The sequence below is a fragment of the Cicer arietinum genome, chromosome 1 (genome assembly GCF_000331145.2).
Source record: "Cicer arietinum cultivar CDC Frontier isolate Library 1 chromosome 1, Cicar.CDCFrontier_v2.0, whole genome shotgun sequence".
Lineage (NCBI taxonomy): Eukaryota > Viridiplantae > Streptophyta > Magnoliopsida > Fabales > Fabaceae > Cicer > Cicer arietinum.
The window spans coordinates 43,490,868-43,504,379 of record NC_021160.2 but is presented as its reverse complement, the minus strand read 5'-3'; the positions used below and the strand labels follow the sequence as shown (position 1 = coordinate 43,504,379).

The 13,512-nt window shown below is 33.2% G+C and overlaps 1 protein-coding gene across 1 annotated transcript; it reads left to right on the top strand.

Moving 5' to 3' along the window:
* The first annotated feature begins 5,600 nt into the window (after positions 1-5,600).
* Positions 5,601-6,749, top strand: LOC101499824 (chitinase 2-like). The gene has a single exon (XM_004488609.4). The coding sequence runs from the start codon at positions 5,681-5,683 to the stop codon at positions 6,590-6,592; it is 912 nt and encodes a 303-aa protein (XP_004488666.1). The 5' UTR covers positions 5,601-5,680; the 3' UTR covers positions 6,593-6,749.
* The last annotated feature ends 6,763 nt before the right edge of the window (positions 6,750-13,512 follow it).

Below are 13,512 nucleotides of genomic sequence, written 5' to 3'. Positions count from 1 at the left end.
AAAAAAAAAAAGAGAAGGAGTTGGAAGGGCGTAAAACCAATGAGAAAACACAACAAAAACTTATCGTTTGACACCGGTGATCGATAGCTGTCCAGAAAACTTTCTCCATTTTCGCCCAAATTTGAGGATGTTATTTCATTCATTTAACTAGTCCATTAAACATAAATTAATTAATCCGGGGCTCGCTACGTATGACAGTAGCCTTTAAGGGATAAATTAATTAATGTGCAAATATGGAAATTGTGAGATTTAAATAGAGAATAGAAATATTTGTAGGGTGTTGATTGATTTAATTTATTTGAATGTGTGATATTGATATTATTGTGATATTGGGTGTCGAATTAAATTTATATATATGTGATTAGATGAGTTTATGTGATGTGATAACAAAAGATGGATGTGTTATGATAATTTTATGTAATGATGATGATGTACGATTAATAATTGTGATGTTATAAATTTGTGATAAGTTTATGTGATAATGTTTGATTGATGATAGTGATGCTATAAATTTGTGATGAGTTTATGCGATGATAAAAGTGATGTTCTAAACCGTGATGAGAATATTGAATTAACCCCATAGTTGATGAAATAATGGTGATTTCAATTTGTGTTTGAGATGACGGTTTTAATGGAGTATCATATACCAACGATGGGTGAAAATAAATATTGTGAATTTGTGAAGTGGAGATTATTTTGTCATCATATAGGTAGGGCCTGACAAGCCTATTGATTCCGGGGAAGTACAACAGAATGAGCCTGATCGTGGCGGTCTGTTGTCGAGCCTTAAGGCAAGATTGTTAGACCTTGGAGGAATTCGGGTGGGGAATTCCTAGGTGACTTTGAGGTAGCACTCCAAATGTCGGGAGCTACCACACAACACACATTTACCTCGACTGTCACGTATATGTGTCTCGGGTTGAGTTGAGTGGATCTATGAGGACAGGGCCAATTTGAATTGTCCGTCCACCGTGATGGTGGCATAGTATCAAACCTCATAACCAAATACTTCAGAGTTAGAATGGTACCACATTGTGAAGTAGAGTCTAAGCTCATGCATAACATTGTATTTTATTGTGATTGTTTTGTTGTGATTAATATGTATCGTGTGTGGTGATAATTTATCTTAAACGATTTGATGTTATAGTGAACTTTATTGATTTTTCTTGAGTGATTTGCCTTTTTAATATGATATTTTCTTGATGAAATGTTTGTGTAATGATACAATTCTGTTATGATTGTTTGTGTGTTCTTCTTACTTGTATTATACTGTCATCATGATTTCGAAACTCACCTCCTTCGTTGTTTGTGTCTGACTGGCTTGGTCCTGCGTTTGCAAAATTGCAGTTATTACAGATTAATGAATCTTGAAGTTCAAGTTTGGGAGGAACCACACTCTGATAGGTGATACCGGGAATAATGGTTTAAATTGTATTTTACTTATTTAATTTGAAATGAATTTTTGTATTAAAATCTTAGAAGTACTAGTAAGTTTTTAAATTAAATCAAGTAATAATACTTAAATCAAGCTCATTGAGATTACACTATTTTAATGGAGAAAATAAGTTTAAAGTGTTTCTTTTGACTTTTGAGAAAGTGATATCCTAAGTTAAAAATAAAATCATTTATTTTCTTGGAAACATATTTTTATTTATCTGCTGCAAATTTTATAGAAATATAATATAAAATATTATATACATTATTTTGGGGTTTAGGATATCACATCAACAACTACAGTGTGAACACATATACACGTTTGCAATTGATTCGAAACTCTTTAACAAAGGATCTCAATTCTATTATTTCTTTTTTGTGTCTAATTATAAGCAACATTTTTGAAAAACTTTGTCTTTAAATATTAGCTCCCTTTAAATTTACTTGATGCATTGTTTTATCTTTTTCAAAACATAACTCCTATTAAAAATACTTATTTATGTTGATTAATAAAAATTCAAAGTTTAACACATTCATATAAAAAGGTTATTTTAAGAACATCCAGGCATAAAATTAAAATTAAGATATTGAATTTGCTATAAACTTTTCTTAATATATGTACTTCCATTGCAATTTGTTTCTTGAATGTTTTCAAGGTGAAATTTTGAAGAAATTATAACAAATTAATTATAGTTTTCTAATAAAGCATATAAGAAAATAAATATTTATCACTTATCAATTAATTATATAGTTTATCCATCATATGTCAAAAAGCTAGAAAAATAATGTATGTTTGAATGAATTTTGAGTATGTTAAAGATAAAAGTGTTAATAAAACTAAAATACACATAATATAATATTTTATAAATCATATATAATTTCATATAAACTTAGTTAATATTTTGTAATACATCTTTAAATATTTTTATATATCTTAATTTGGTAACCAACAAAGTGCTACGAACACTTGCAAATCCGCAAATATTTTTAAATTAATATTGTATTAACAAATATGATGATTCAATTTTCAAATTTCTTAACAACCATAGTGTGAACATATAATGTTTGTCAACATACAATTGATTTCAATCCATTTAAAAATTCATCTAAATTTTATTAACAAATTTTATGATATAGTTTTCAATGATTTAATTTTAAAATCCCCTAACAACCTCAATATGAACATACGCCATACCCAAGCACGAAGCAAAAGAAATTATATAGCATTTTCTTACGCAAGAGTAAATTTTAAAAAATCAAACAATAATTTAAAATTAATTATACAATATAATTATTTAACTATATAAATACAAAATTGGGACCAATCGTCTCTTAATGACATGGGGTTTGAAAAAATAATAAAAGTATTAAATTGTTGATCATATTATATTATAATTTGTTAATTAAATATGGTTCAAAAAGTTGAACCCAACTTCATTTGTAGACTTATAAAAGGGCATCAAGAGATGCTTATTTCACCCAACAATACCACAAATATCTAAACCAACAAAAGAGATCAATCCAAATTCAAATTTTTATCACAATGTATTTTTATATACTTTTTTATGACATTGTGATTTTATATATATTTATTATGATTTAGTAATAAAATTAAAATATTGATGTTATATTTATTTATTTTATAATTTTGACTATTTTCTAATATGCTGGTATTATTATAATGTGAGTATTTTGAAAAATAAGTATAATTGTAGAGATTATTTTGAATGTGTGAGTTTCAATTATTAGTAATATGTTTTTTTATATTGATTATTTTAATTACTCCAATTTATAAAATATTAGTAATGTTTGGAAAACTATGTTTGGAAGGATATTAAATAGGAGATTAAATAATTATTAATTTTGTTTTAGCAAAATAAAAATATATAAAAAAAGGGACCAATGAGTTTGACTCATGTATGAACTCTAATTGTTAATAAAATAAAACAAACAAAAAAGAGAAGGAGTTGGAAGGGCAGCCGTAAGGCCAACGAGGAAACACAACAATAACCCTATCGTTTGACACCGGCGATGTTCCAGAAAACTTTCTCCATTTTCACCCAAATTTGAGTATGTTATTTCATTCATTTAACTCATCAATTAAACATAATTTTTCAGATTTTTAACAACCTCAATTTCTCTCTAAAATACTCGACTTCTTCGTTTGTAGAATTCGTTATTTTGCATCATTCTCATTCACCGTAAGTCCGATTTGAGTGAAACTAACGTCAAAACGACCGTGTGAAAAGTGGCTATATTATCCACTGATTGGTTTTCTGATTTATGGTAATTTTATTTGGCCGATTTTCAAATTTAGTTTTTAGAATATCTCCTCATAATTTATTTTTGACGTTTACCCATAAACTGTCGAGTTAGATCGATTGAAGGACAAAGAGTCAAAGAGCAACGTAAGTCCGATTTGAGTGAAACTAACGTCAAAACGACCGTGTGAAAAGTGGCTATATTATCCACTGATTGGTTTTCTGATTTATGGTAATTTTATTTGGCCGATTTTCAAATTTAGTTTTTAGAATATCTCCTCATAATTTATTTTTGACGTTTACCCATAAACTATCGAGTTAGATCGATTGAAGGACAAATAGTCAAAGAGCAAAGACTGTTTGGGCGTCAAATCATATTCATAGGTGAAATTGTCGAAATAAGGTAAGGGGTGAGCGAGTGTTTGAATTCATGAGGGTAATATATTGTGATATGAACGAGAAAACTGTATTTCTCAACGATTCATCCGGGGCTCGCTATGTATGGCAGTAGCCCTTTGAGGGATAAATTAATTAATGTGAAAATATGGAAATTGTGAGATTAAAATATAGAATAGAAATATTTGTAGGGTGTTGATTGATTTAATTTGTTTGAATGTGTGGCATTTGATATTATTGTGATATTTGATTTAATTTCGTTAAATGTATGGCATTTGATATTATTGTGATATTTGATTTAATTTCGTTAAATGTGTGGCATTTGATATTATTGTGATATTTGATTTAATTTCTTTAAAAGTGTGGTGTGTGATATTATTGTGATATTGGTTGTTGAATTAATTTTATGCATATGTTTGATTAGATGAGTTTAAATGATGTTACAATAAAAATAGATGTGTTGTGATAATTATATGTAATGATGATAATGTATGATTAATAATGGTGATGTGAAAATTTTGTGATGAATATAGGTGTTGCTATATGATTGATGATAGTGATTCTATAAATTGTGATGAGAATATTGCGATTTCAAATTGTGTCTGAGATGACGGTATTAATGGAGTACCATATACCAACAAGGGGAGAAAATATATATTGTGAATTTGTGAAGTGGAGATTATTTTGTCATCATATAGGTAGGGTCTGACAAGCCTAGTGATTCCGAGGAAGTACAACTGAATGAGCCTGATCGTGGCGGTCTGCTGTCGAGCCTTAAGGCAAGATTGTTAGACCTTGGAGGTATTCGGGTGGGGAATTCCTAGGTGACTTGGAGGTAGCACTCCAAATGTCGGGAGCTACCACGCAACACACGTTTACCTCGACTGTCACGTATATGTGTCTCGGGTTGAGTTGAGGGGATCTATGAGGACAGGGCCAATTTGAATTGTCCGTCCACCGGGATGGTGGCATAGTATCAAGCCTCCTAACCAAGTACTTCAGAGTTAGAATGGTACCACATTGTGAAGTAGAGTCTAAGCTCATGCATATCATTGCATTTCCTTGTGATTGTTTTGTTGTGATTGATGTGTTTCAAAGGTAATAATAATTAGATGATTTGATGCATATTGTAATGAGATGATTATTTTACTTGAGTGACTTTGATGTTATAGTATGATACTATTTAATTAAATATTTTGATATATCGTAAAGTGATTATGATGCGGTTCTAATATTTTGATATACTCATATTATACTATTAACATGATTTCAAAACTCACCTCCTTCGTTGTTTGTGTTTGACTGGCTTGGCCCTGCTTTAAAATTAATTATACAATATAATTATTTAACTAAATACAAAATTGGGACCAATCGTCTCTCAATGACATGGGGTTTGAAAAAATAATAAAAGTATTAAATTGTTGATCATATTATATTATAATTTGTTAATTAAATATAGATAAAAAAGTTGAACCCAACTTCATTTGTAGACTTATAAAAGGGCATCAAGAGATGCTTATTTCACCCAACAATACCACAAATATCTAAACCAACAAAAGAGATCAATCCAAATTCAAATTTTTATCACAATGTCTGATTCTCGTCAAATCAAAGACAGTGATGTGAAGCCAATCATTTTTCGAGAATACATTGGCGTGAAGCCATATCCAGACACTTTACATAATTTCCCAACTGATATCATCAACTCCAAGATCCACCAATTCCACTTCATTTTAGGCTTTGCCACAGAGACTTACGATGATAGTGGAAAAGGCACAGGAGTTTTCAACCCCAGTTGGAACGTTCATTTCTTCAGTCCTGAAAAAGTGAAGGAACTCAAGCAAAATCATAAAAATGTGAAGGTTGTAATAAGCATCGGTGGTCGTGGTGATAAACATCCATTCAATCCTGCTTCAAAAGTAGAATGGCCTGACAATGCTGTAAACTCACTCAAAAAGATCATCCAGCAATACAACGAAGTCAAGGATCCTTGGAGCTTTAACATAATAGATGGCATTGATATCAACTATGAGTACATCACATCCGATGGTGGAGATTTCTCTTCTGGTGTGGGGGATGTTATAAAGAGACTCAAGGAGGATACTGATCTATCTGTCGATGTGGTTTCCATTGCTCCATCTAAACCAGTCAATTCCAAGTACCATACACTATTTTTGGCTCGCCATGATTATATTGATTGGGTGGACTATCAGTTCTACTTTGAGACTCTCAAATCAAAGGATGAGTTTAAAAATATCTTTCTTAGTCTATCAGACGTCTACGGTTCTAAAAAACTTCTGGCAGGAGCTAGTACTGATCCAGATGACGCAGGTAAAATTTCACGAGAAGACTTCCTTGAGGGTGTTATCGATCTCCTCGATGCTGAATCACTTCGTGGCATTTTTATTTGGAATGCTAATGACTCTGCAACCCCTCCACCCAACGGAAAACCTTTCTCCTTTGAGATAAAGGCACAAGAACTCCTCACTAAATCAGGATAATTAATTACTATCTAGCTATCTAGCTACCTAGTAGTTATTTAAAACGCATTCTACGGGTCATTAATAAATAATAGCTAGATCTTGTCATGATAAAGTTTGTTTCTTATATCTTCTAAATAAGACCCGTCTGGCTTGAATGGATGATTTTACTATTGCATGGGTGTTTGTGTATCGCACAATTTTCTTATTTTATTTCATTATGTATTTGTATTATATCTCCTGTCATATGTGGGTTTTTTTATATATTTTATTTTATGTTTGTTTATATATAAGTATGTTGGTTCTCATGTATCACCGTGTCCTTTCAAAACTCAATCATAAGAACAAATAACATGGGCGATCGATCTTTATGTGTTTATGATAAAAAAAACCAATATTATTATCTCTATAAAACTCTAAATTTAAACATATATTATCAATGTACAAATTATTAAAATATATAGAGGTTTCAAACAAACCTCAACGTATAGCAATGCTTTCTAAACAATTACTCCATAAACCTTACGAATATCCAAGACAACTGAAAGATCCGTATGCAAAGTGTGTTAAGATTTTTAAATTTCTTTTATTTATCATATTTTGTAGTTACTGCTATATTATTTTTAATTTCAGAAGCATAAAAGCTATATTATAAATTTAGGAAACTCATAAAGAAACCTTTTGATGATAAATTTTTTGAATACTTAAAATTGTAATTTAGTTTTAAATAATTCAACATCTAAAAAATCAAAAAACTTTATCACATCGCATCATTTCAATACATAAAATACAACTATATACAAAACAAAACTAAAAAACAATATGCTCGCTATAAATATTTTTATTAAAAGTAATGCATAAACCAATGATTATACTTCAACAATAGAGAGAAATACTATATATATATATATATATATATTTTATGTCACAGCAGGGTTTGCGGGTTTAGAAATTTAAAATGTCATACAAATATATCAGTTTTACTTTAGAAGGAGAGTATATATGTAAGAACATATGTTATACTTAAAAGTGTAAAATAATATATTATGTTCGAATAATTTCCTCTAAACTCTGTGTGCATTTTATAACAAGCTTATAAATATTTTAATTGTAAAAAAATCTATTTGAAAACGGTGCAAACTACGTGCAATTGGATTCCAAACTACGTGCAAACGAAAGCTAATGTCCATAGCTACAACTTTCATAAAGAAACCGGAACCACATTAATACTCGAAAGAGGAGAAAAATGTAGTATAAGTTAGACAGTAGATGTTGTACTGCCAGCGTGCGCTTGAAGCGCGTTTTCTGCGCATGGGGCGCGTGGACACGAGATTATTCATTAAAAACGCAATGTTTCACTTTCTAGGCATTTTTTTTTCTATTGGGAAGTTGGAAGACTTGTGCCCTAGCATAGAAACTCAAAGACAACTGTTTCTAACACCATTGAAGCAGTTTTATCAAGAATCATTTATGGATCTTTCTTGTAATTCTTCTCTAATTTCTATCTTTTCTATCTCTGTCATGAGTAACTAAACCCTATTTGTTAGGGATGAGTGTAACAAGATGAAACCCTTATTTTTCTAATTTGATTTCTATTTATATGAATGAGTTTATTGAATTACTTTTCTTATCTCTGTGCTTAATGCTTTTTATTGCTTGATCAACATTAAAATGTTCTACGATTCATATTTTGAAACGGGAGTGGACTTTACGAGTGCTTGAGATGAGAAATTCATAAATTCGTAGTCTTGGGATATGCAGGTCATGAAACCAGTTAAATTAGTTGCAGAGACAATAGTTTAACAAGAGAATTCATGTACAGTAATGCTTAATTATAATCTTAAATCCACTAAGGAAATAGGAGTTACATTGGAATTAAAGGTTCTGTCACTAAGACATTAGGGCAAGAATAATAAAGAGAATTCGGTAATAATTCAATAAAGGAATTCAATAACTAGGATCAAATTAGACATCAATACTGTTATTAATTTTAAATATTATTTCAATCAACTTGGGAACTTTTTGTTCAATTTTAGTAATTAATTTTAATTCGATAGTAAAACACAATCCTTGAGTTCAACACTCACTACTACCGTTTTATTATTACTTGCAACGATTCAGTACACTTGCTGAAACGCTATCATGTTTTTGGCGCCGTTGCCGTGGATTGCCATATCACTATTGAATTTAATTTATTTACTTAATTGAAATTTTTTGCTCTGCAATAAAATTTTTGTTTTTATTTTAATTATTATTGTTGTTTCTTTTAAAACTCTTCATTACTCACAATTTGTCTAACCTTGAATGCGAGGCCAGTCCTCAGCGAAACTTATCTTTGATCCAGAAATCGAAAAAACTGCAAAAGCAAATCGAAAGGCGGCTCGAGAAAGGAGACAAAGGGAAAGATAGTTAGTTAGGAGTGGAAGAAGAGGTTTTGGGTGATTTTGTTCTGAAGAAGGCAAGAGGTTGAAATTATTTCCATTGTCATTGAAAGATGATGCTAAGGAGTGGCTTAATTCATTTCATGCCGATAACATCACCACATGGGATGACCTTGAAGATAAATTCTTGGAATAATACTTTCCCCCAGCTGTGTTCGTTAGAAAGAGGCAAGAGATTTCTAGTTACAAATAGAAAGAAGAAGAACCTCTTCTTGACACTTAAAGGAGGTTCAAGAGTTTACTAGCAGGATTCCCCAATCATGCTTATGACGACATTGCTCATATGCAGATATTCTGTAACGGTTTGAGGCCTAACACGAGAATTATGTTGGATGCTACAGCAGGGGTTCTTTGAATTACAAGACCGCATCAGAAGCACGAAAAATTATTGAGATCATGGCATCAAATGAACAAACGATGTTGTATGATAGAGGTGGAAGGTCAACAAGTGGTATATTGGAACTGAATGTTATTGATGTTGGGTTGGCTCGAGGCAGGTTGCTCTCAAAACAGATAGAAGATGTTATCGCCGCTGAGATAAAGAAAGGGATGGTAGCTCTAATTATACAACCCAAGTGACCTCTGTCAAATTATTGAAACATACTGGTTTTGACTTTTGTGGGGGAGCACATAAAAATGGAGCTTGTGAATCACTGGATGAAAATGATATAAAAGAACTAGAAGAGGTGAATTTTGTGGGTAATAACGGGAAGCAAAGTAATCCCTACTCTAGTATGTACAACTCTGGATGGAGAAATCACCCAAATTTTTCGTGGAAAGATCAACAGGGTGGATCTCAAGGTCATCAAGGAGCTCAAGCAAATCAGGCTCCACCTCGAAAACCTGCTTGGGAGAGTGCTATTGAGAAGTTAGTAGCAAACACAAGTTCTTTCATTGAAGAGTCAAGAGCCATCCAGAAAAACCACTCTGCATCAATAAATAATCTGGAGACCCAATTGGATCAACTTGCTCAACAAATGGCATAAAGAGCGCCTAGAAATATGCCTAGTGACATAGTTCCAAATCCGCGAAATAATGTCAATGTCGTGACAACGAGGAATGGTAAGGTAAGTGAACAAGTACCACCTAAAGCCAAACAAAGTGGAAGTACTTCAACTTCGACCCACTCGGAGGAAATGGTAACCCCGACATCAGTTGAGGAGCACATCGCTCTTGAAAAGGAAGAAGAACATGTGGCGTAGAAAAAAGGAGACACTGCCAACACCAGAAAATCGACTTCTGTTTCCTCAAAGATTAAAAAAGGAAGAAATGGAAAAACAATTCGGCAAATTTCTTGATGTTTTTAAAAAATTGCAGAAAAGAAAAATCGGCGCTGAAATAGTGATGCTTACCGAAGAGAGTAGTGCTATACTATAGAGGAAGCTGCCACCGAAGCTCAAGGATCCTGGAAGCTTATCAATCCCGTGCGCTCTTGGAAATAAAACTTTTGAGAAGGTTTTGTGTGATCTTGGGGTTAGTGTAAGTCTTATGCCCCTTTCCATATACAAAAAGTTGGGCATTGGAAAAGTCAAAGACACACAACTGATGTTACAGTTTGTGGATCGCTCAATGAAACATCCATATGGAGTGGTGGAAGATGTGTTGGTTAAAGTGGGTAAGTTCATTTTTCCAGTGGATTTCGTGGTACTAGATATGGATGAGGACAATTACATTCCTTTGATTTTGGGGAGACCGTTCTTAGTAACAGGGCGAGCTATGATTGATGTAGCAGATGGCACCTTAACCTTAAAAGTAAATGAAGAAACCGTCACTTTTAACATTCTAAAAGCCATGGAACATTCAAAAGAAAGAGAAGGGTGCAATCGAATCGAGATCTTAGATGCGATAGTCAACGAAGAAATGGAGCATCAAATACCCAGTTTTCCATTAGAAAGAGCTCAGAGAAAAATACACCACTGATTGAACTCAAGCAGTTACCTCCTCATTTGAAATATGTATTCCTGGGTGAAAAAGATAAGAATTCAACCATAGTTAGTGCAAGCTTGAGTGAGTTACAAGAAGAAAAGTTGTTGAGAATTCTGCGGAAGCATAAGGGGGCCATCGGTTGGTCCATTGAGGACTTGAAAGGAATAAGTTTAACTTTTTGTATGCACAAAATCCTAATGGAGGACAATCACAAATCGGTTGTACAACCCCAAAAACGATTGAATCCACCAATGAAAGAAGTGATTAGGAAAGAAATGGTAAAGCTCTTAGAAGTCAGTCTCATTTACCCCATTTTAGATAGATCTTGGGTGAGTCCCGTCCAAGTTGTACCAAAAAAGGGTGTAACGACCATCATCACAAATGAAAAGAACGAGCTAATTCCTACACGAACGGTTACAAGCTGGAGAGTTTGTATTGACTATAAAAGATTGAACAGTACTACGAGGAAGGATCATTTTCCGCTCCATTTCATTGATCAGATGCTTGAGCGGCTAGCCAGACATGAGTATTACTGCTTCCTAGATGGCTATTCGATATACAATCAGATAGCTGTGGCACCCGAGGCTCAAGAAAAAACTACATTTACATGTCTATTTGAGGTGTTTTCTTATCGACGAATGCCGTTTGGGGTGTGTAATGCACCTGCCACGTTTCAAAGGTGCATGATGTCCATATTCTATGATATGATTGAGAAACATATCGAAGTATTTACGAATGACTTTTCTGTCTTTGGTTCATATTTCGATAATTGTTTGATTAATCTATCTCTTGTATTAGAAAGGTGTGAAAAATCCAACTTGGTCCTAAACTAGAAAAGATATCATTTTATGGTAAGATAGGGAATTGTGTTAGGCCACCGAATCTCCCACAAGGGGATCGAGGTATACAAGGCCAAAGTTGAAGTTATTGAAAAACTTCCCCCTCCTACCAATGAAAAAGGCATTAGAACCTATTTAGGCCATGCTGGATTTTATAGGAGATTTATAAAAGATTTTCCTAAAATTGCAAAACCGCTTACAAACCTACTTGTGAAAGACACACCTTTCAAATTCAATGAGGATTGTTTGCATGCTTTTAACAATTTGAAAAATAAGTTGATAACTGCTCCCATTATCACTGCACCTGACTGATCACTACCTTTTGAAATCATGTTTGATGCAAGTGACAATGCTATTGGGGCAGTCTTGGGACAAAGAAAAGACAAGATGTTGCATGTAATCTACTACGCTAGTCATGTTTTAAATCTGGCACAACACAATTATGCCACAACTGAAAAAGAATTATTAGCTGTAGTTTATGCTTTTGATAAGTTTCGATCTTATTTATTAGAATCGAAAGTTATTGTTTACACTGATCATGCTACCTTGAGGTATTTGTTTACTACGCAAGAATCGAAACCAAGGATACTTAGATGGATTCTATTACTACAAGAATTCAACATTGAGATCCGAGATAAGAAGGGATCAGAGAACACTGTAGATGACCACCTATCTCGATTGGAGAAAGTTGATGAGAATAAGGACATTAGACTGATTCGAGACCAATTTGTTGATGAGCACATCTTCGCTATTGCCAAGGCACCTTGGTTCGCCGACTTTGCTAATTTTAAGGTAGGTGAGGCAATTCCATCTGATTTCACTTACCAACAACGAAAGAAGTTTATCCATGATGCCAAATTCTATGTATGGGATGAACCCTTCATTCAACTATGTGAAGAAATGCGATCGATGCCATCACATCGGTAACATTTCAAAATGGGATGAGATGCCGCAAAATCCTGTATTATAAGTACAAGTGTTCAATGTGTGGGGTATTGACTTCATGGGTCCATTCCCATCCTCATATAAAAAAATTTATATTTTGGTGGCGGTGGATTATGTCTCAAAATGGGTTGAAGTAGTTGCTACTCCAACCAATGATTCAAAACATGTCATCACATTTCTCAAGAAGAACATATTCGCGCGTTTTGGCGTGCCTTGAGCTTTGATTAATGACGAGGGCACTCACTTTCTGAACCGGAAAATAGAATACCTTCTAAGGAAATATAATGTACGTCATAGGGTGGCAACCCCATATCACCCACAAACTAGTGGGCAAGTTGAAGTATCCAACAGACAGCTTAAGCGAATCCTTGAAAAGATAGTGAATGCCTCACAAAAAGATTGGTCAACGAAACTTGATGGTGCACTTTGGGCCTACTGAACAACTTTTAAGACCTCCTTTAGTATGTCGTCGTATCAAATCGTGTACGGTAAAGCCTGGCATTTGCCTCTCAAACTGGAGCATCGAGCATTTTGGGCGACGAAGTACTTGGATTTTGACTTGGTCAAGGCATGTGAGTCAAGAATTCTTTAGCTTCACGAGTTAGAGGAGTTCCGAAATTTTGCATATGAGAACACCAAGATATATAAAGAAAAAACCAAGAACTGGCATGACCAAAAAATTAAATTCAAGAAATTCCAAGAAGGAGAACTAGTTTTTTTATTCAACTCAAGATTGAAGTTGTTTCCAGGAAAACTAAAGTCAAGATGGTCGGGCCCTTTTAAGACAATC